We start from the raw sequence: 22,383 nt of genomic DNA, 5'->3' as shown, positions 1-22,383 counted from the left end.
TGGGAACAGCTAGTTATAAACAATTTAACATTGTACCAGGTATATGTTTTATTAACTTGAAAATGTTATTCTAAACATTATTCCAATAGACTTAATAACAAAATTAGGTTTTAAAATACTTGTGATTAGGATCACATAACAAATAAAACTTCTCGTGCGACGTTACTCTATTAACTGTACCGATTTCAAACTTCAGAACGTTTCGATAATTGACCGCAAATTGACCATCGTACTGCGTGCGGACTCTACGCACTGATCAATCATAATTGTCGCGGACTAACAAGTGACCTAACAGCACCTGTTATTATCGTAAATGACTCGCTAATACGTGCACTCGATGCAACATCCTGCCCTTTTAAATTTAACCTATCACCTTTTATCCGCAGTTTTCATTTGCATTCACTGCGCCGTGAACACATTTATAATGTTCTCGTATATTTTTATTGTTATATTGTTGTTAGAATCTGTTTCGTCACAAATAAATGGTGAATTTTGGTGGTTGCATGACAAGGCTTCGGAATTACGTCAACTTGAAGCACCTCCGCCGAAATTTGATGATATTAAAGAATTTGATACTGATGAAAGTGCTAAAGTTGTTTTTAAGGATAATGATCTGAACTCCAAAGAAATAAGCAAACATGAAAAAAATAAAGAAATGTCTATGAATCAGGGTAAGAGCCAATCTATTATTTATTTTCAAGACAGAAGTGAACTATCTAAACCTGCCTTCATAGAAGAAAATACTTTTAATAGTAAAACCAAAAATAATATCACATTCCTTCAAGAAAACGGTGAGAATATTTTTAAATCGCTTTCTACAAAAAAAAGTTATGAATTGACTAATAAGTCGCAAAACGATGGAGACGAATTTGTATTTATTTTTCCAATAAGTAATGAGATTTTATGGGAGGACGGCAAAAAAAATTTTAGCTCTTCATCTCCAATTGATTCTGATATGACTAAACCTAATAACATACTGAAGAAACCTAACATAATTGTAAATAACAAAGTATGGTTTGAAGAAGAAACGAAGTTATCTGAATCAGAGAGCATATGTACTTTTATTACTAAACAAGAATGCATTCGAAATAATGGAACGATTCATACACCGGGGTTTGTAACCATGGTCATAATTAAAAAAATATACATATGTGAGTGTGTAATTTTTATTCAAATTTAAGCAATTGCAGGTCATTCCATAGGAACAGCATATTCAACACTCATAAACTTTGTTGTATACTCCCGCTGACTTCAAACATATCAACGAAAACTCGACAATCTAATAATTACAACAAGTTAAAACGATATAGACGTTCAAATGCCATCGAAAACTTTAATGCAGCTTTAAAGCAAAGAAATGCCTTGCTGGAAAGACGACAAAATACTTTAAAGGCTCAAACACCAAAATTAACAGTCACAACTATGCGCTCTAAACCTATTAATAAAATAGTTACGCCAGAATATGTGGATCCATATTGGAATGTAAAAAACTCTAAATTTAGAAATCCAGGACTTCAAAGTAACATGTACACTGATTACCAAAATACTAAGTACGACTACGGTAACTCCGAATATGTAGATGATTATGCTGTAGAATTACCTAAGCCAGGTCTAGTCGGCCTTTATTCTGACCGCGAAGACTCACGAGGACAAACTAGTTGGAAAATAAAAAATATGAATAAAGGAATTTACTATGGCGCCACAGATAGTGTCAGCGAAGAAGACGATGGTGAGGGTGATCTTCCATTTGGATACTCAACTTTCGATCCAAGACTAGGTAACATTGTACAAAAATTAATTTGTGAAACTCAATAAAAAAAATAACTCATCATTCATGTTATTCATTTTAGGTGATCGTGTATCAACGGATAATCCTAGACGTGTGAATCGTAAGCCACAACGAGTAATTTTATCAACTGAAGATGACAATGATTCCGAAAGTCAAACAATTAATTTCCATGCAACTCCAGATTTCCATGTACTACATGGGTTTAAGCTCATTAATTTAGGCAAAAACACAAACAGATACGTAAGAAAAACAACAGAACAATTGTATGATAAGGACGATGATACAACATCGTCATTTGAGTTAACAACCTCAATGACCGCTGATTCTAATGAAGATTATATTGATGGAATTGATCTAAGTCAACAGATTTATAAAAAATGTGGGAAAGCCATAAAAAAACCTGTCTTCGACATGAACTTCGGTAATTATAATATTTTTTATCTACTCTCTACCACTTAGCAAAACATTAATTACTAAAATAATGTTAATGTATTTTTTATTTTACAGTTCCTAATTTGTCTCTAAATGATTTACAAATATTTTAAGATGAACCTATAAATAATACAACATGTATTATCTCTCTATAAGATCATCGCATAAACTGCTTAGACATATTCCTAAAAATAATTAAGCTAGAATAATAGTACTAGCTAGCTTTAAATCCTATTTCAATCAAAGAAACAATAAAGATATACAAACTATATATTTATGTATTCCGTTATTTATTTAGTGTATCTTTATGAATGATATAACATTCCTTAACAATAATGTTCACACACACTTATTGATAACATTCCACGTAACTGCTTATATTCACTTTAATATTACTTGCCAACTTCCGATAACAGCTTCATCAACCTTTAAAAAGCCGTTTTGTGCAAATCCATAAAGAAATATCTGCTAATACCAACCACAAACAAAAATATCCGGTCAAAGCTAAGCTCTCGAGCTTATGTTATTTATTTGGCTTTTGACCTCTCATTGTTAGAATAGGCTATACATTTTTATTTATATATTTTTGCATATGAACAGATAAATATATCGCAGAAGGTGGATGCGATCCTTGGCTAGCGTTTGTCGTGTTAACCAAGAGAACGCAAAGTATCCTGTGTTACGCAACGATTATACATCAGCGGGCAGCCATCACTGCTGCGGATTGCGTTCATGGGTTCGTAAAGCATTGTGTATAAAATTTATAATGGTTGTGCCCAGTATCCAGCCGCTTTATAGCCCAGTACGCGTGCATCTTAACCGATGATTGCGGGTTCAAACCCAGGCAAGCACCACTGAATATTCATGTGCTTAATATGTGTTAATAATTCATCTCGTGCTCGGCTGTGAAGGACCTCGTGAGGAGTCTACTCCATCAACCTACATTGGTATATCGTGGTGGAATATGTTCCAAACTTTCTCCTCAAAGGGATAGGAGGCCCTAGCCCAGTTGTGGGAAATGCTGTCGATGTTGTGGTTTAAATATTACAGTTAATATATATTGAAAAAAAAACTTTACCGGTCCTACTTAATTCAAATTATTTAGGACAGAAAGAGAGAAATCATTGTTTTTACTAAATAGACAGACAATACGTGTGTGACATACTCCTTAAAGTAGCGTAATATAATTACAAATAAATCAAACTACGAATTGATTATACCTGTAATTAAAGTTGCACAGGATTAACTGTATGATATAATAAAATTAAAATATCTGCAATAGAATACTATATTTATAATTTATTTGTACAGTAAATCACCGGGTGAAATTACAACTATCAGCGGTGTTTGGGACTTGAAGGCGAATAGAGAAGCTTCTCAAACCAGAATGTCGACAGTTTATACTCATCTGTTTAAGCCTGGCGAACTCGATAATAATATCGCTCTTTTGGTAAGTTATTATAAAATATTGTATATTTTTAAATATTACTTACTTCACTTACTTAAGGGAATTATTTAATGTTTGAACATTAAAGATTATGTAACATTCAAATTAAATTAGAAATAACAAATTAATTCAGATTTAGTAAAATCATTCCTTCTTTTTTATTTATAGATTATCCGTAGTAGGCATATAAGTAATACAACATGTATATATATATATATAAGTATATATATATAAGTAGCATATATATACTGTAAGTGTATTTTTAAATCATTTAACAGCACTGGAAACGGCCTTTGAAGATAGAGCCAAATGTCCAACCCGCGTGCCTCTCAGATCCACACGTAGGAGACGATTGTTACTTTGTCGGCTGGGGCGGTTACGATCAAGGTATATTCATTTATGAGTTGTCTTATTTCAGAATTGTTTCAAAGAGTTATTAGATATGGTATGTATAAATAACATTTATATGGCAAGTTACCCATCGAAAATTATCGCAATATTTTTTGTTGAAAAGATGGAATTTTATATTCGTGCTTGAACCCCAGTTACGTTTCCGTAACTAGAACCGTTATTTGCGAATCTGAATCTTTGCCGATAACTATTGGAATCCACAACGGCTCCGTTCTTGATCCGTATCTACTTATTCAAGATATAGTACCTACTAGATGTTTTCGCGACATACCACAAGGACCTCCCCCATGGTTAATGATATATGGTGATGACATAGGGCTTATTGATGAGAGCCAGGATTATTATATATGCCATGCAGAAGATTATATTAATCGATAATGCGTATATACAGAAGGAGCACGCTGAACATCACAGTGAACCAACAAAAGCAAATACAAATTCCCGATAACGCATTTGTAAAAGAGACATCACTTTAATTAATTAATTAATTAATTAATTATTATTGTGGTATTATTCGCTCTACCAGGGAATTGTATACGTTTTTGATTATTGTTCACTTTGGTTATATGTTTCTCTATTATGTTTCACGAGCTTCACCTGTCTTTTGTTATATAATCTGCTTACAGGTACATAAAAATAATAAATCATTTCTGTAAAAAATGGCCTGACTTTAAACCACAGATTTTATAGGCACTAGTGTGAATAAAATAGAAGGCATTACAAAATATAATATGTAATAACAGCTGACATAATTTTATTGAATATATGACCGCATGTTTAGTATGTACCTACAATAGAATGTTCTAATGATAGCCCCATTGTGTACAGTATATTTTCTATTATACTCTTTATTCAACCATTCACTGTTTATCCAAACACAATCTATAACGTTTTAAATAAATATGAAAAACATTTTTGACACGATATAAAAACCTTGAACGAAATCCTAACAAAACCTGGGCAATAATCGTAAAAGATCACTTGGTTGAAATTCTGCCTTATGTATATTCCGCATTGGAACAGCGTGGTAGATTTTTCAAACACTTTTCTCAAAGGAAGAGCAAGCCTTAGCCCATTAGTGGGAAATTTACAGGCTGTTGTTGTACTCTTATTTTATTTATACAAATAATATATCAAGATGCTAGATTACTATTAATAATTATTTTTTAAATCGTTTTAGCATTACAACCGCAACCAAGACGACAGCATGCGACCACACTCACTCCACAGAATTGTAACCAAAAACTATCTGCGCCTGACGTTGATATACCCACCGGTGCTTTTTGTGCTTCTGTTAAAACTCGTGGAACTGTGGTAAAGTAACAGTTTTAATACCTCTTTTATTACATACACATTTTTATGTTCGCTATGGTCGTTGCTAAAGAGGAGAAAACGTGACGAAAGAAAAGGTTTTCTATTGTCTAACAAGATTGTTAGATCGTTTGCATGTTTGCTTGCAGATGCAAGCAAACATGCAAACGATGTGATGTAAAGTGACGCTCCGCTACTTACTTAACTCAGATTCAAGGAATTATTAACATTGACTAAGTGCCTCATTGATCTATTAACTAACTTATAAAGCCAAAAACCCTGAATTCCAGGACTTTATCCCAGGGTCGAGCTATTTAATATGCTATTGAATTTTCTGTTGTAAAATTCGTCTCCTCCCAAACTCCCGTGTAAGAAAGCACATGCAATAATCGTTAGTTTTTCTTTCGAATGCGAAACAGCAAGTCGTCTTACTTTAGATCTTTAGAGTAAAAGAATAGAAAGTGCAGATGTCATTCAATATCCCTAGACACTAAACCCAACTCGTCTAAAATTATTATGGCTATATACCATTAATAATAATTAGCATTCAAAAAGATTGTTTGAGTATTATTTGAAGACAATACCTATAAGATGTGGCTACTAAAGATATGATAATTTTTGAGGTTACATTTGATGTCTTTTTTCTGTTTTTAGACGGGTATTGGTGGTCCACTTTTATGCAAGAATAATGATCGAATATCCATAGTGGGTGTAGCAGTTTACCGAGAAGACATCGTCGTACTTCTACCCACATTTGATTGGATAATTAAAGCTCTACAGGAGCTCCGTATAAATTAAATTAATGTGTGTTATTTTATTTTCTAGAATGTTTTATAAATTTTATAAATAAATATTGTTATTTTGAAAAAGTGATAATTTTCATTTGGGTAATTTTTAAAAATGTGTTTATAGTTTGAAAAGCACAGTCACTAAATATTGTACATATTTAGTAGCTATGCTTCTATAAAATAAAGTATAAATTAAAAATATTGTTTAATGTCCACCGTCACGATACGAATATGAATATAATGTCTTCACCACAACTTTAAAATAGACAGTTTTTGAATGAATTTGTTACATATTGCTAAAGTATACGAAATGTCCCTGATGTTTATTTTTTCCTTGCCCGTTTTGGATTATACTAACAGCGACAGATGTTTTTGTGTCGTTACTCAATTAGATAGATATATGCTATCCACTCCCGATAACGCTTCACAGTAAATTATTCGAAAATATTATCTAATTTAATGCACTCTTTAGTCAGTCGTCATTCAAACAAAAAACTGTTCACTATGTATATATATGCATGTAGTATAAAAACATTTACGTATCAATGTAAGACTCATTGGGATCGTCAGTAAAAATCCCACAAAAACCAGCGGTACTTCACGGGATTGCGGTCCGCTTATATCAAATCAAAACCCTACCGCTTTTATAATATCCCTGATAAAAGAACTCCATCGTGTAAAATTAAAAAAACGTAGTAATTATTAAAAAATAAAACTCAATTCATTTTCCTTTATAGTATATTTAATTTTATCGCTCGAAAACATTAAATACTCATTGCAAGCATCCGCATGAAATTTAATATCCGTAAAAAGTATTGATCCTAATTACCTAATTATAATTTTATGACAATATTAATTTTCACAGAATGCTTTGTAGACATAAGAAAACGCGGGGATATTAAACATTTCTACTAAAAGAACTAGGAATTAAAACTATTCATGAGGAATGTCGAGATCTACCCTACATAGTAACGTTGTTCAACACAATGCGATTTACAATAATAATTACGCTTGGTATAGACATAGCGGACAGCAATGATGTTTTAGTAAACAGATATGTCATTAACGCGCAAAAAGTGAAGCCTAGAAAACGTCCTAATTGGGACGTTTGCCTTTAGTCGTTTTCATCATAATTATGCCAGTAATACGTTATAATACATCATAATTATGTAGTAATACGTTTTGCGTAATTAAAACATCTAGATATCACTTTTACTTCTTGTTTTATTCAAGCTATCCTTTTTACTTGTAACGAAATGTAAAATAAACGGTCCCCGGCGCGGCACACTTTTTTCTGTTGTTTAGTATGGGTACAACATATCTGTTTATTAGAATATCATTGGCGGACAGATTCAAACACAGAGACTTATCCGCAATATAATTACATTGTGTAATTAATAAAATCCATGCTTAGACGTTCGCTATGTCTGAACTAAGCATTATATACAATAACTTGTACATTTTTATCTTTATACAGAGATCTTTGGTGTCGAACTTGAAATGTGGCAAGTACGTCGAAACAAAAACGAATGATCGAAATTATAAGCCTTTCCTTAATATTATTATTACTAGAGAATCGTTTTATTCAATATCAATAACAGCCATTTACAACTAAAAATAAATAAACATGTTTTATTTTCATAAGACGATTTCAGCTGTTATTTGTTCAAACCTTTTTTTATTTATGTTTTTTTTTATCTGTTTTTCAAACTGAAATAAATGTACAAAATAACAAACATGAATTTTATGAACTATTTATATCTTAAAAAAAATATATTAATACTCTGAGCATTTTTAGTACTTACATAAATCACGGTCGAATTTACAACACTTCCATTAGCTGTTACATATGACTATGCGTAATTTTTGTTAGAGTAAAAGTACGACAAAATATTTATGAACTGTGGCTACAATTATATCTAGATAAAGACAACCACATAATATTAAAAACAATAACTGACAAATGCACAAAATTACTTCGTTTATAACATTTAATACAGATAATAAATATGTATGCAATACTAAAGATCTGGTATCATAGCTAGGTCACTGGCCGCTAAGAGAGTTAACTTAACATATTAATGTATGTCATGAAACCTTATATTGTTATTGGTCAGTTACCAATCAAGTTTAAAGCTAAAAAGACTCTCGGTTTGTTTCAACAAACTTCTCATAACAGTAACGTTTTGTAGCAGCGCTTAATAAATTCTAGCCATGATACCCGGTAACGACAAGATCGTCTATCACATTCGGCTCAGGCTATCACGAGCGGCTCGTCGTCCGAGAATCCGTGGATCGGAGGCACGTCGTCGTCATCTGGAAATGATTTGCAACCTCGTTAGAATTTTGAAAAATATTAACTAACTAGCGGTCGCCCGCGGCTTCGCCCGCGTAGATAACGGTTCATAATCAGTCTTCTAATATCCCTACTGCTGAGGCACGGTCACTTTTGAAGAATTACTGCAACCGGCGCTTGGATTTATTGTGATAAACCTCAAATTCGTGATCACAATACCTCAGCCAGACCAACATCAGCCACGAATCTGATGAGATTCTTAGGGTCGGAGGCCATTATGCCCTCTGATGACCGGAGTTAGAACATTTTATAGTTCTATCTTTTATAGTTTAGGCATCATACGCAAAAAAATCAACTTTTTTGGTAGATTTTTTCCTTTTTTGTCCGAAAAACCCAAAATATCTTACGGAACCCTATTTTTTTTTTTTTCAAAATAAAATTTAGCCTATGTTATTCGGGATTAATTTAGCTTTCGAATCGTGAAAGAATTTCTAAAAACGGTCCAGTAGTTTTTGAGCCTATTCATTACTTAACCAAACAAACAAAGTTTTCCTCTTTATAATATTAGTGTAGATGTAGATTAAAAATACAAGCAATGTTGTACAGTATCGTAAATTATTTTTTCTTAATTCATTTAGATGGTGAATACAAATCGAATGACAAAGGGCAAGGTCACTGACCGTGGTCGATGGTGGCCTGTCCGCGGCGGCTGTCGTAGCGCGGCGTGGCGGCGAGGCGCAGCAGCGAGTGCGACAGGCGACGGTGACGCAGAGCGGCGTGGAGCAGAGCCGCGCCCAGCGCGAGCGCGCACACGCAGGCGACCCCCGCGCCCCACCACGCCGCGCCCGCGCGCCACGGGCTCGCCTCCGCGACCTCCGAGCCCTCCATGCTGAGCACCTCGCTCAGGTCGCTGTAGTAGCCGTCCTGCGTCACCGCGCGCACGCTCACGAACAGCGGGCCCGTCGTCGTGCTGTCGGCCGACATTATGAGCGGGGAGAACTCCGCTTCCGCCGTCCTTATGTCCTCGGTCGGGTGAAGGATGTCCTCCGGTATCTCCTTTTGTGATACCAGTATTTGATACTTGTGCCTGGAAAACAATTTTTAGCTATCGATATATATTTTACATTACAAAACCAAAAATGTAAGAATGTAGAAAAATAAGCCAGACAAATGTAGGTTCATGGTGATATTAGTACTGATAAAAGAAAATAGGGATTGATAAGTCGGCATTGAATGGTATGTATCATCGAGTCGCCACTGACTTGCGCACGGAACTGTTGTCGTCGGGGTGCTGCCAGCTGACCATGATGTGTCCGTTGGGCGACAGCCACGCCATGACGGCGCGGGGCGGCTCCACCTCGCCCGCGCGCACGGGCGCGCACGTCTGCGCCGCGCCCTTCTCGGACGCCTACGGACACACGTCACTTTATCAACATTTCGAGACTTGCTAAATATATATATTTATCATAAATATAAACACTTATTATGTTACTTAAATCTATATTATCGAGGCAACGAGATATATTATATATATCTTGAATTTAAAAAAAATACCCCTAACTATATACAATTAATAAATTGCTAACGATCTCGACATAGTCATAGACTTTTCACATATAAACAAAATTGTTTTCTTAAAGTAATAGACACGATTTTTAAATACAAATTGACTAAAAAGTATTCCGGATTAGCGAAGATTCAATATATGTATATGTTGAAATAGTGAATACCGATTTCCTCAGTGAAAGTAGTGATTATAGACTCACATAAACACAGATGTTGAACCGAGCGCCGAGCGGCACGTCATGCACGACGTGCGCGAGCGACACGTTCTCGCTCGCGCGCAGTTCGTAGCGACTCACTCGGTTCCGCGTCAACTCCGTTATGTCCAACTGTAAAAGTTACATTTAATAAAATTATGATTTTACAAATGGTCGTAACATCTGCAATATTTCACATTAATTTGGCTTGAATGTTAAATTTAAAATAATATTGTTTGCTGTGTAAGGTTTTCCAGAGAGTATTAAAATTTCAATAGAATTGTATTATTTATTGTTTCAATGTTCTTCTATGCAATTTGCATTAGAGTGAACTGACTGAATCGTCATGTAAGGAAAAACTATTATTCTCCGGGGACCTTTAATATAATATTATTCAAACATTTTTACCACAGTTTGATGATATAATAAGGTCAGCATAGATAAAAACCTTTTAATCGGGCATTAAGTCAATGAAAGTTATTTTAACAAAAAGAATAACAAGGAAGCAAGCTAGCGTCAGGAACTATATTGCAAAATGTCCAGATCGATATTACACGTTCACGTCAAATTATGCGACTTATACTAAATACTACAGATTACACGAACTAACTGTTATAAGTCATACCAAAGTACGGATTAAGTCCAGATTGAACATTTAATAGCATACCATTGAGAGTAAAATATTCTATTACAACAGCAGCCTGTAAATTCCCACTGCTGGGCTAAAGGCCTCCTCTCCCTTTGAGGAGAAGGTTTGGAACATATTCCACCACGCTGTTCCAATGTGGGTTGGTGGAATACACATGTGGCAGAATTTCTATGAAATTTATTGTTATGTGCAGGTTTCCTCACGATGTTTTTCTTCACCGCTGAGCACGAGATGAATTATAAAGACAAATTAAGCACATGAAACAGCGGTGCTTGCCTGGGTTTGAACCCGCAATCATCGGTTAAGATGCACGCGTTCTAACCACTGGGCCACCTCGACTCTTAATAGCGTACCATTGAGAGTAAAATATTCTATTAAGATAATATCAATAACTTACCCTGTAAGCAATCGGTTCTCTAATGACGTCGCAATTCGCGTTCCAGAAGATATGAAGTTCTTTCTTTGCGTTATAGGCAAAGTTTAAGTTCTTAATAGGAGCCCTGTCGAATTATAATGAGATTAGAAAATTACTAATATATACTCTACAAATGGGACCATAAAACTTATAACACCAATATATTATGTCGTGTACGCTTTACGTACAAAACCAAAAAAAAAATCATTCTTGAAGTTTCCAGCTTCGTATACTTAAAAATAGATTAAAAGATGTAAAAGTATTGGTATATCTGTATAAATTGAATAAGGCACGGCACTTTTCCGATCACCATGACAATTGACACAAAAAAGTATATTAAATTGGTGGTAGGGCTATATGCAAGCTGTCTGGATAGGTACCATCCACTCATTATGCTAAACAATGAATACGCTGTATTACTTTAAGCTAAAATAAATCAACCGATGTATAAGAAATAGGATGCGATTTGCATCTGTTCCGTAGTTGAGAGCTGTCAAATAAAGTTTACTTGGTGGTAGGGCTTTGTGCAAGCCCGTCTGGGTAGGTACCACCCACTCATCAGTTATTCTACCGCCAAATAACAGTACTCAGTGTTGTTGTGTTCCGGTTTGAAGGGTGAGTGAGCCAGTGTAACTGCAGGCACAAGGGACATAACAACTTAGTTCCCAAGGTTGATGGCACATTGACGATGTAAGGAATAGTTAATATTTCTTACAGCGTCATTGTCTATGGGTGATGGTGACCAATTACCATCAGGTGGCCCATCTGCTCGTCCACCAACCTATACCATAAAAAAGTATGTCTTCAATATGCGTGTATTGCACTCACTTGGGGTTTTCCCTCGTGACGATTTCCTTGAGGCCGGCCAGCGGACCCCCACGCAGCGCGGCTGAGAACACGTAGGTCTCGCACGCGTGCAGACCCTCTACCAGCACGCTCGTGTTCTTCGTCACGATACGAGTGTCTGATAATGATAATAATAATAATAAATAAATATGAGACAACATCACATACATTACTCTGATCCCAATGTAAGTAGCTGAAGCACTTGTGTTATGGAAATCAGAAGTAACGACGGTACCACATACACCCAGAAACAAGACAACATAGAAAACTAATGGTAATCTATATCGACTCGGCCGGTAATCGAACCCGGGACCTCAGAGTGGCGTACCCATAAAAACCGGTGTACACACAACTCGACCATGGAGGTCGTCTAAAAAAAATGAATAAAAAAAATGATGATAATTTAATTTAAATGCCATTTTGATATACCTATGCGGCGCAGGTTATAAGACATCTTAAACATTGCAAATTAATTTATATCTTCACCTATAAATTTCTATGTATTGATGATGGCTTTGTGAACGCCTTAGAATCTAACATAAAAAATCCTCATAATTGACATTAAACTGTTGAGACAACAACATCACCAACATTACTCTGATCCCAATGTAAGTAGCTGAAGCACTTGGGTTATGGAAATCAGAAGTAACGACGGTACCACATACACCCAGACCCAAGGCAACATAGAAAAATAATGGTAATCTATATCGACTCGGCCGGGAATCGAACCCCCGACCTCAGAGTGGCGTACCCATGAAAACCGGTGTACACACCACTCGACCATGGAGATCGTCTAAAAAAAAATGAATAAAAAAAATGATGATAATTTAATTTAAATGCCATTTTGATATACCTACGCGATGCAGGTTATAAGTGTATTATGCATCTTACACATCGCAAATTCATTTATATCTTCACCTATAAATTTCTATGTGTTGATGATGGCTTTGTGAACGCCTTAGAATCTAACATAAAAAATCCTCATAATTGACATTAAACTGTTGACAATGAAAGCTTTTTTAATGTTAACTAACCTAACTTCCTACCTCTCTATTTATAATGTTAATAAGTAATTTTTTACTTGACTAGTATCCACCTAAACGCACAATTTTTTTTTATCAAAGACTAACATTTGTACTTTAAACAACCATACTAGTGTTTGATTTTATTAGTAGACAGATGTAGTAAGCCCACTTACAACAGTAGTGACTAAGTTAACAATTCAGAAATAATTTGTATTTTGTCCGTGATTAACTTTTTCTTTCCATTTCATGATTTTGTAATCTTATTGCTACTTAGTATTTTTCGTGCCAGAAAATAATCCAAAAAAGTTTCGTATTAATATTGTATAATAAGTAAAATTTTTGAAAAAAATATATTAAATCAACTTGTCATCCATTTCGGTAGAAATGCTATTTTTCATGGTGAGCAATTCGGTTTTAGAAGAGGTTGCTCGACAACTGATGCGGGAATAGCACTTCTCAAACATATATACGATGCTTGGGAAAAATGACAGAATGCTATTGGAGTATTCTGTGATTCATCTAAAGCATTCGATTGTGTAGAACACGAAACGCTTCTTTATGAGCTCAAATATTACGGTGTTAAAGGTATTTTTTATATCATTGCTTAATACTAATGATATAGTGTAATTTGCTGATTGATTTTTAAGGTTGACAGGAAGAAAACTGACTATGACGATGTGAACGGTGCATTATCACAGATAAACAATTGGTTTACAGTAAATAATTTAATTTTGAAAGTTCAAAAAACAAAATCCTCATTTATCATCCCTAACAGGAAGACTCGGTTCCGCAGCATACGCGGTTAGAAAAGTTAGACAACTAACTGAAGTTGATACCGCTCGTCTAGTATATTTTGGTTATTTTAACAGTATTATGTCATATAGCATATTACTTTGAGGTAACGCTGCTGATATTGAATCTGTTTTTATTTTAAAAAAGAGAGCAATTCGGTCTATTTATAATCTTGGAGCTAAAGACTTTCTTCGGGATATTTTTAACAAAGTAGGAACTCTCTGTTGCGTCACAACATATTTACAACATTATTACGTATATTCACAGTAACATTGATCACTTTGACAAAATCAGTGATAATCATTGTATGTGCGAGGAGTAAGGATAAAAAAATACATTGGTAGAAAGAAGCATACTATTCGATACAAGATTTTATAGATGATAAAAAAGCGTGGAGTTAATACCTGTTGACTTCCGAGCAGGATTAATTTAATTAATTGTATTAGTTAACATGACTTTGTATTTTTTAAATTTTGTTCACTGTTCACTTAATTGTAAAATAATGATTCAAAAGTGCTTGTAAAAGTATACTTGAATAAAGTTTATTTTGATTTTGATTGGATAATAAAAGCATTTAGAGACGAATCATCACTAAGAATTCGTAGCTATATTATTATTATTACTATACTACTATTTACTACCGCATTTAATAAATACATTAAGTAAAGCTACCATTGGTTCGGTTTAATTAGATTTTTCTGTTACGAACTTTGCAGATACCAGCGTCCGGTCATGTTGGAATCCGGAACTATAAAAGTAAAAGAATGGAAAATATATACAGGGGTGTGTTTTATGTAATACTGCAAACTGCACCTAGGCCATTCTATCTCGTTCAGAATCTAGTCCTATCTAATCTATTTCAGCAATCATAGTCAGTCTAAAAGATTCGATCAGAAGGATATCATTTATAAGTACTCACGATTAGTCCTCCACTTCATTACGTTCGCGTAGTGCACTTCGTACTCGAGGTCCTTATTCTTGTACCGCGCGCCGATAGGCGGGGACCACGTGAGTTGTACTGATGTACGTTTTTCCTTCAACAGTACCGCCGTCACGTTCAGGGTCTCGTCCGGAGTCCCCTCTATCACGAGTGGAATGGTGAAGGGGTCGCCTACCGTCGTGTTTTTGAAAGCTTTTATGTCGATGTACAGTTTCACGCCAGGCGGCAGATTTGTGACTGAAAATAAATTCGGTTTATTGTTTTCACTTCAGATATGATCCTATTTATTGGGTAAAAATGCCTTTTGATTTTGAGATTATCAAACTTCTCTGGGCGAATTTAGAGTAAAAAATATATCAAAATTACTTGGTGGTAGGGCTTTGTGCAAGTCCGTCTGAGTAGGTACCACCCACTCATCAGTTATTCTACCGCCAAACAACAGTACGCAGTATTGTTGTGTTCCGGTTTGAAGGGTGAGTGAGCCAGTGTAACTACAGGCACAAGGGACATAACATCTTAGTTCCCAAGGTTGGTGGCGCATTGACGATGTAAGGAATAGTTAATATTTCTTACAGCGTCATTGTCTATGGGTGATGGTGACCACTTACCATCAGGTGGCCCATATGCTCGTCCGCCAACCTATAACATAAAAAAAAATCAAAATACTTACTGTTCACTTTATTATCCTTAGTTCTTATCGCTTCTAATTTCGGATACTGGAAAGGCAGTCTCGTTTCCACTATGTAGCCCTCCACTCCCCTCAGCTTGTGCCACTGCAGGAACACGGATGTGGGGGTGGGGCGCGACACGCTCGCGTTCACGACGTCGTCCACGTCGCCGGCGTCATCGAACGTAATGTTGCAGATCTCCGTCGACGCAGACGTCAGCGCATTGTTGGTAGCCGTCACCTGAACGAAGTATCTCGTTAGCGATCAGCGTATAGTAAGACACAAATTAGATGTAGCATCGGAAAATGCAATGGAATGAAAATAAAACCGATTACTGCCGATTTACACAACCAATAGAAATAGCTCCATATCGCGCCATTCGACGCTATTCGTCGCTATAGATTCACGCGTTAGAGAAAGCAAGTTCATGTAAATCGACGCGTCAAATTGACGAACATATTAGGTCATATGATATTACAAGTTATTACGTTTGTGCAAAGATCATATTCGCGTGAGAAATAAATATTGATAATTTGGGATAGCGTACTTAATTCGGATGTAATCGGTTTTACGAATTTTGCCGATGCGACATCTATGTTGTGTCGTACTATACCAGAGATGAGGAGGCCCGTCAGAGACGCACCCAGATGGAGTAGTTGGTGTTGGGCTTGAAGTAGCCCTCGAGCACGACGGAGACGGCCTGGTAGTTGTCGGGCGCCGGGACCGAGGTCTCGACGGGCGGCAGCGGCGGCACGTAGTACACGGTGTAGTGCTGCAGCTCGCCGGCCGGGCGTGCGGGCGCGTCCCACAGCACGCGCAAGCGCCGTCCCACCTGCTGACGGACCGTCACGCGCCGCGGCGCCGACGGCACTGACAAACACGCGTTAGCTCACCGAGTAGCGTGACATTTGATGAGCATTATAGTCTGTTCGCGTTAAGAATGCAGTGAGTTGTCATTATTTACCGGCCCCTTTGACCAATCAAATCTTTTCAAATTACAAAGTCAAGTTCACATTGAACAGGTAAAGACATAAGTTCGAACGTGACGGTTGTGGATTTAATTAATTATTAACCGATATATTTATAATTTAAATTAAATTTTTATTATTATTAACTGATATTAAAAAAAATGAATACCACACCACATTGTAAAAATAAAAGTGCGAGAAATGCTGCGACCACGTCTTACAAGAAGAAATTGCCATGTGGGATTTAGATAATGTTATATAAATAATTTTCAAATAATTTGAAAATTATTTTATTATAAACACTAACGACGACAGTAATAGTGTAAGTAATAGTGATTAAAATATTAATGACTTAATTTCGATTTTTTACGTTAATGTGTACTTTTTAAATTCATTACACTTACGTCTTTGAAACAAATATAATTTGTTGGAATTTTAACACAAATATACATACACCTTTACCCTTCTTTTAAAAATATTTGATTGGTCAAACAATGACAACTCACTGCATTCTTAACGCGAACAGACTATAGGTAACAGTATTAATAAAACGTACTTCCTTCCCCAGTCTTGGTGCTGACGTATTTCATGGATGGGTAGACCTTATTCGATTTACTATCCTTGACATATACAGTTACGTTGTATTCCGTGTACGGTTCCAGATCTATAAACCTGTAACAAATGAATAGAGCAATTAAAACGAGAATAAAATGAAAGTAAATTATTTCCCGCAAACCACCATACATATTCATACATCCTTACCTGTAAACGCTGTCGTTGGTCCAGGTCATATTCTTCCAAACACCTTCGGTTACTTTAGCTATGGAGGGCAAGAAGCTGTAGAGGACCGACTTCTGTTGGGCTAACCAGCAGGAAATTAGGAAACTCGAAGAGTTGATGGAAGTCTGATCCACTCCGATGCTCAGAAACTAACAAAAAGTAAAATGTATTTAATGATTATATTTAATATTTTTGAATTCTTAATTTAATGTTAAGGGTGTTCATACTTTGAAAATTGAATTTTTTGCTTAAAACGAATCCCATTCCAAATCAACAAGCACTAATAAGGCTAAGTATTATAGAATTAAGAACAAAATATGAAATTCATAAATTTGAAAAATAAAATGTTATATGAATGAGATTTTTCTTCCTTTCGTGTCTATAACTGAATGAAATGGAATGAATCCAATACATTGCTCATTATGCATACAATTGCTCTTGCTTATTCAAACTTCAATCCAATATGTAGTATGTACCGATACATAGTTCCCTGTCAAACAAATAATTTATGGTACTCACAAAAAATGCGCCTACGATTCTCTACTACTGGTAATATTCTTGATGTGACTAATTCACTGACTAACCTGATAGAATTGTGTTTGTTTGGCCTCGTTTGTGCAATTCGCTTCGTCGCTGCCATCGTAACAGTCCTGGACGCCGTTGCACACCTTCACTTGCCAAAGACACTTGCGACCGTCGTCGCACTGGAAGTACCGCGACGGGCAGTTCCCACCACTCTTATGTTTCTAATTAAAAATAAATTCAAGATGGATTATTTATTATTTATGAAAAAACTTTAATAATTATTTTATTACGAAGCACTACAAGGAATTTATAAATTCTAGTTAAAATACTAATAACGTATATACACATACATTTTTTACTTCTTTGATAGATTGATTAGCTTACGTAGTACTTATTTTATTTGTCGAAGTCAGAGTACGTTTACAATATCTCTTAATAATCATAAGAATAGCACTAAGGCAAATTGAATGCTGTACTCAGCAATTACTGTAGTCTGTTCGCGTTAAGAATGCAGTGAGTTGTCATTGTTCACCGGCCCCTTTGACCAATCAAATCTTTTCAAATTACAAAGTCAAGTTCACATTGAACTCAAACTCAAACTCAAATATCTTTATTCAATATAGAAGCATTACACTTTCTTATTGATGGTCAATTGAAACACTACCACCGGTTCGGAAAGAAAATACCCTGACCTGAGAAGAACCGGCGAAAGAAACTCAGCGGGTTAAACAGGTAAAGACATAAGTTCGAACGTGATGGTTGTGGATTTAATTTATTATAAACCGATATTTTTATATACACTAACGACGACACTAGTAATAGTGATTAAAATATTAATGACTTAATTTCGATTTTTTACGTTAATGTGTATTTTTTAAATTCATTACACTTAGTCAGGGGGCGGAGTTGGGCCGGTAAACAATGACAACTTACTGTATTCTTAACGCGAACAGACTATAATTCGTATGTGTATTTAAAGTGTTTTGTCATTGTTAAGAATGACTCACGGAGCCGCAGTAGGCCTCGTCGCTGCGGTCGGCGCACTGCGGCACGCCGTCGCACAGCTGGTCGTCGCGCACGCAGGCGCGCCCGTCCGCGCACGGCGTGCTGTCGGCGGGGCAGCGCGCCGCGCCGCCCGGCGCCGCGGGGCAGCCGCGCTCGTCCGCGCCGTCCGCGCAGTCCGCCATCTTGTCGCACACCCACGACAGCGGGATGCACACGCCTGCAAATTGACACGGTATTGTTTTTACTTCTTTATTTACTTTTATCTAATCATTCAACATTAGTAAAATTGATGTAAAATATAACAACGATGAAAAAAAAAATTGGTTGCCTGTAAAGTCGGTATACGGGCGAAAGTTTTACGTGACAACGACTTTGAGTGGTAAGATAATTTTAATGTAAATATTCATTCGTATAGTAGGAAGAAGGATGAAATAAAAGTAACAATTTAAAACATTTATTTATACAAAGAATTATATTATAACATTAATTTGTACAAAATCTCTATAATTTATACAAAGTTTTATGTCTGTCTCTCTCGCTCTTAGGCGGGCTAACCATGCCCGAGTGGAAGGCACGCGTGCCTCTCACTCGCTCTCATTGTGAGCGCATAACGTGAGCGGAGCGTAACGCAGTTTCTTGAAGTGTCACCCGGCAAACCAATTTATAAGACGTTGTCACGTCAAAAAACAAAGTTAAGAGAAAACTACAGGATAAGTCTGGCTACAGCTATCAATCGTATTATTCTTTATTATCGACTCACTATTCAATGTCAGCTCTGACGATGAGTCATTGCAATAATTAATTGCTACAAATATTAAATGTTTTCGTTGCGATATAAAAATACATCATTTGTAAAGACAACATTCAGAACATACTAATTATTCTACTATTCTGTAACCACAATAAAAATATAAGGGTTGTCATTTTATACGCACCAGGAGCACAAGTGAACTGATTCTTAGAGCATTTATGTTTAGTGGCGTCGTGTTCCGGACTGACAACCGGCTTCTCTGGAACCACTAAGCCGCAAGCTAATTCGTCCGAGTTGTCCCCACAGTCATCGATACCGTCGCATCTCCACCAATATGGCAAACAATTGCCATTTTCACACTTGAACATCCAGTCTAAGCATGAGCCATTGTTGGAGAAATTCGGCGGCTCGACGCTGGGTCGAGGTAATAATTTGGTATGGCCGATTGAAGCGCAATTAATTTCGTCAGACATTTGTACGTCGCTGCAATCGTTTTCGCCGTCGCATACCTACAAAACAGTTAACTAATTAGTCTTTTAATAAACCAATAACAACAAAACTCTCATTTAATCTAACATAATTACATTTGAAGATGATTCTCAGAAATTGATTATCACTCACCCAAGACATAAAAATACATTTTCCACTGGGACATCTGAACATGTAGGGTGCGCACGACGAATTCCTGCATCTGTCTTCAGTTTCGTCATCACCGCCGGGACAGTCCCTCTCTCCGTCGCACACCCACGAATCGGGTATACACAATGGATTGGTGTCGTCGTGACACCGGAATGCATGGGAGTCGCAACTCATTGACTCGGGACGCTTTGGTAAATTTTGCTACAACACAAATGAAAATTGACAATTTACAAGTCTTTCAGACACATTTCGTCCTAAACTTCCATCAAGGCCGCTCTGTTCCAATATATGCTTAGATCTTTAAAATAAGGCAATAGATTTTGATGCACCTTTTTATAGATAGAGTGATAAGAGAGCAAGATTTTTATATATAATACATGCACAATATAGTAATAATAATAGTGCACGTGCAAGGTATACTCCAAAACAACACGATCCATTTCCTCACTTCACTAATTCAACTGGAGTGAGTTCAGAACGTGTTATCAAAGTCACTGCCAATTTCCAAATTGCTAATGAGAATGTCATTACAAAAACGAACATATCCTTTATCGATCTGACTGAGAATTCGAACCCTTGAGATCTATAACCTGCATACAATAAAATTACTAAACCGATGAAGCGGTCACCCAATATTATAAGATTATATTCATAATATAATTTATGTGTATATACATATTACAATAGTGCAATTAAAACAGGAAGTCTTTCCTGTATTATTTCATTCAGCAAATTAATAAAAGTTAAAAAGTTAATTGTCTAATAATTTATAAACATATGGAATTATATTAAAATAAAACCCTTGAAATGTCTCCTACCGTGCAATTGCGTTCGTCCGATCCGTCCTTGCAGTCGTTGTCTCCGTCACAGACCCACCTCTTCTCGATACAATTTCCATTCGCACATTGGTATTGAGTTTCCGTACAGTTCTTTTTGTTGCAATCTTAAAATAAATAAACACAATCGTAACATTTTCATTAGCATATTTTTAGTTTATTGACATTATATGAAACCTAAATCCTATTTATTGATTGATTATCGATATTTAAGGATAGAACGAGCAAGGATTTCTATAGTCTATTCGCGTTAAGAATGCAGTGAGTTGTCATTGTTTACCGGCTTTACTCCGCCCCCTGACCAATCAAATCTTTTTTAACAGCAGGGTGAAGGTGTATGCATATTTGTGTTAAAATACCAACAAATTATATTTGTTTTAAAGACTAAGTATAATGAATTTAAAAAATACACATTAAAGTAAAAAATCGAATCGGGGTGTTTAATCGACAAAATTCTTAAAACTAGGTATATACAATCGTTTGCGAATCTTGCCATCGCGACGTAGAAATTTACATATTTTGAGATAACGCCATCTTGTAGCTATAGGTTACATTAATTATTACGTGAACAGCTTGAAAAAATTAAATATAAATATATAAATAAACAAAATTTAAATTATAAAAATAAAAATATCAATTAATAATTAATTAAATGTGAACTTGACTTTGTTATTTGAAAAGATTTGATTGGTCAAAGGGGGCGGAGTCAGGCCGGTAAACAATGACAACTCACTGCATTCTTAACGCGAACAGAGTATACGTGTGAGTGAGAGAGACAGAGATAGCTACCCTTCTCGTCGCTCATGTCGACGCAGTCGACGTCGCCGTCGCAGCGCCAGGGCGGCAGGTAGCAGTGCGCGTCGTCGTCGCACGCCACGAGCGGCGGCGCGCACAGACAGCCCGCCTCGTCCGACAGGTCGCCGCAGTCGTCGTTGCCGTCGCAGCGCCACGTGCTCGCTATGCACATGCCGTTTTTACACGTGAACTCGTGCTGGAGACAATAATACACACACACATATAAATAATCATAAAGACAAATGTACTATTTACACAAATTGTTTACAAATTTTTTTTAGATATTCCTTTTTAAAGTGAAATTTAATAACATGACTGGACTCGTATCTCCCGTAATGAAGAACGAAGTATAGTACGACACAACTTAGATGTAGCATCGGCAAAATTCGTAAAACCGATCACATCCGAATTGAGTACGCTATCCCAAATTATCAATATTTTTTTCTCATGCTCATATGATCTTCGCACAAACATAATAACTTGTAATATCGTATGACCGAATATATTCGTCAATT

At 36.1% G+C, this 22,383-nt stretch overlaps 3 protein-coding genes across 4 annotated transcripts in view; 1 reads left to right on the top strand and 2 right to left on the bottom strand.

Annotated features, from left to right (window-relative positions):
- Positions 1–217: 217 nt before the first annotated feature.
- On the top strand, positions 218–6,213 carry LOC124535939. Its single transcript, XM_047112352.1, has 8 exons — positions 218–1,113; positions 1,191–1,777; positions 1,851–2,210; positions 2,822–2,957; positions 3,533–3,671; positions 3,947–4,055; positions 5,260–5,393; positions 6,045–6,213. The coding sequence occupies exons 1-8, from the start codon at positions 338–340 to the stop codon at positions 6,186–6,188; spliced, it is 2,385 nt and encodes a 794-aa protein (XP_046968308.1). The 5' UTR covers positions 218–337; the 3' UTR covers positions 6,189–6,213.
- A 685-nt stretch (positions 6,214–6,898) lies between these two features.
- Positions 6,899–11,391, bottom strand: LOC124535887 (sortilin-related receptor-like; the record flags this gene model as incomplete). The annotated part of the gene is made up of 5 exons (XM_047112287.1): positions 6,899–8,494; positions 9,155–9,561; positions 9,737–9,882; positions 10,241–10,366; positions 11,281–11,391. Coding segments are annotated over 5 exons (852 nt in total), but the record flags the coding sequence as incomplete, so codon positions are not given.
- A 715-nt stretch (positions 11,392–12,106) lies between these two features.
- Positions 12,107–22,383, bottom strand: part of LOC124535646 (sortilin-related receptor-like) — a 46,173-nt gene continuing 35,896 nt past the window's right edge. For both annotated transcript variants that reach the window (XM_047111926.1, XM_047111927.1), the window contains 12 exons: positions 21,863–22,064; positions 21,056–21,180; positions 20,220–20,438; positions 19,783–20,107; positions 18,850–19,064; positions 17,902–18,063; positions 17,300–17,466; positions 17,094–17,209; positions 16,213–16,439; positions 15,572–15,809; positions 14,881–15,138; positions 12,107–12,262 (listed from right to left, as the gene is read on the bottom strand). In XM_047111926.1, coding sequence (XP_046967882.1) covers positions 12,123–12,262; positions 14,881–15,138; positions 15,572–15,809; positions 16,213–16,439; positions 17,094–17,209; positions 17,300–17,466; positions 17,902–18,063; positions 18,850–19,064; positions 19,783–20,107; positions 20,220–20,438; positions 21,056–21,180; positions 21,863–22,064 — 2,394 coding nt within the window. In that variant the 3' untranslated portion in view covers positions 12,107–12,122. The remainder of the gene's footprint in view (positions 12,263–14,880; positions 15,139–15,571; positions 15,810–16,212; positions 16,440–17,093; positions 17,210–17,299; positions 17,467–17,901; positions 18,064–18,849; positions 19,065–19,782; positions 20,108–20,219; positions 20,439–21,055; positions 21,181–21,862; positions 22,065–22,383) is intronic.

This window comes from Vanessa cardui, chromosome 15, assembly GCF_905220365.1.
Source record: "Vanessa cardui chromosome 15, ilVanCard2.1, whole genome shotgun sequence".
Taxonomy (NCBI): Eukaryota; Metazoa; Arthropoda; class Insecta; order Lepidoptera; family Nymphalidae; genus Vanessa; species Vanessa cardui.
Note: the sequence above shows the minus strand (reverse complement) of the source record. Positions and strands in the feature narration are given on the sequence as shown.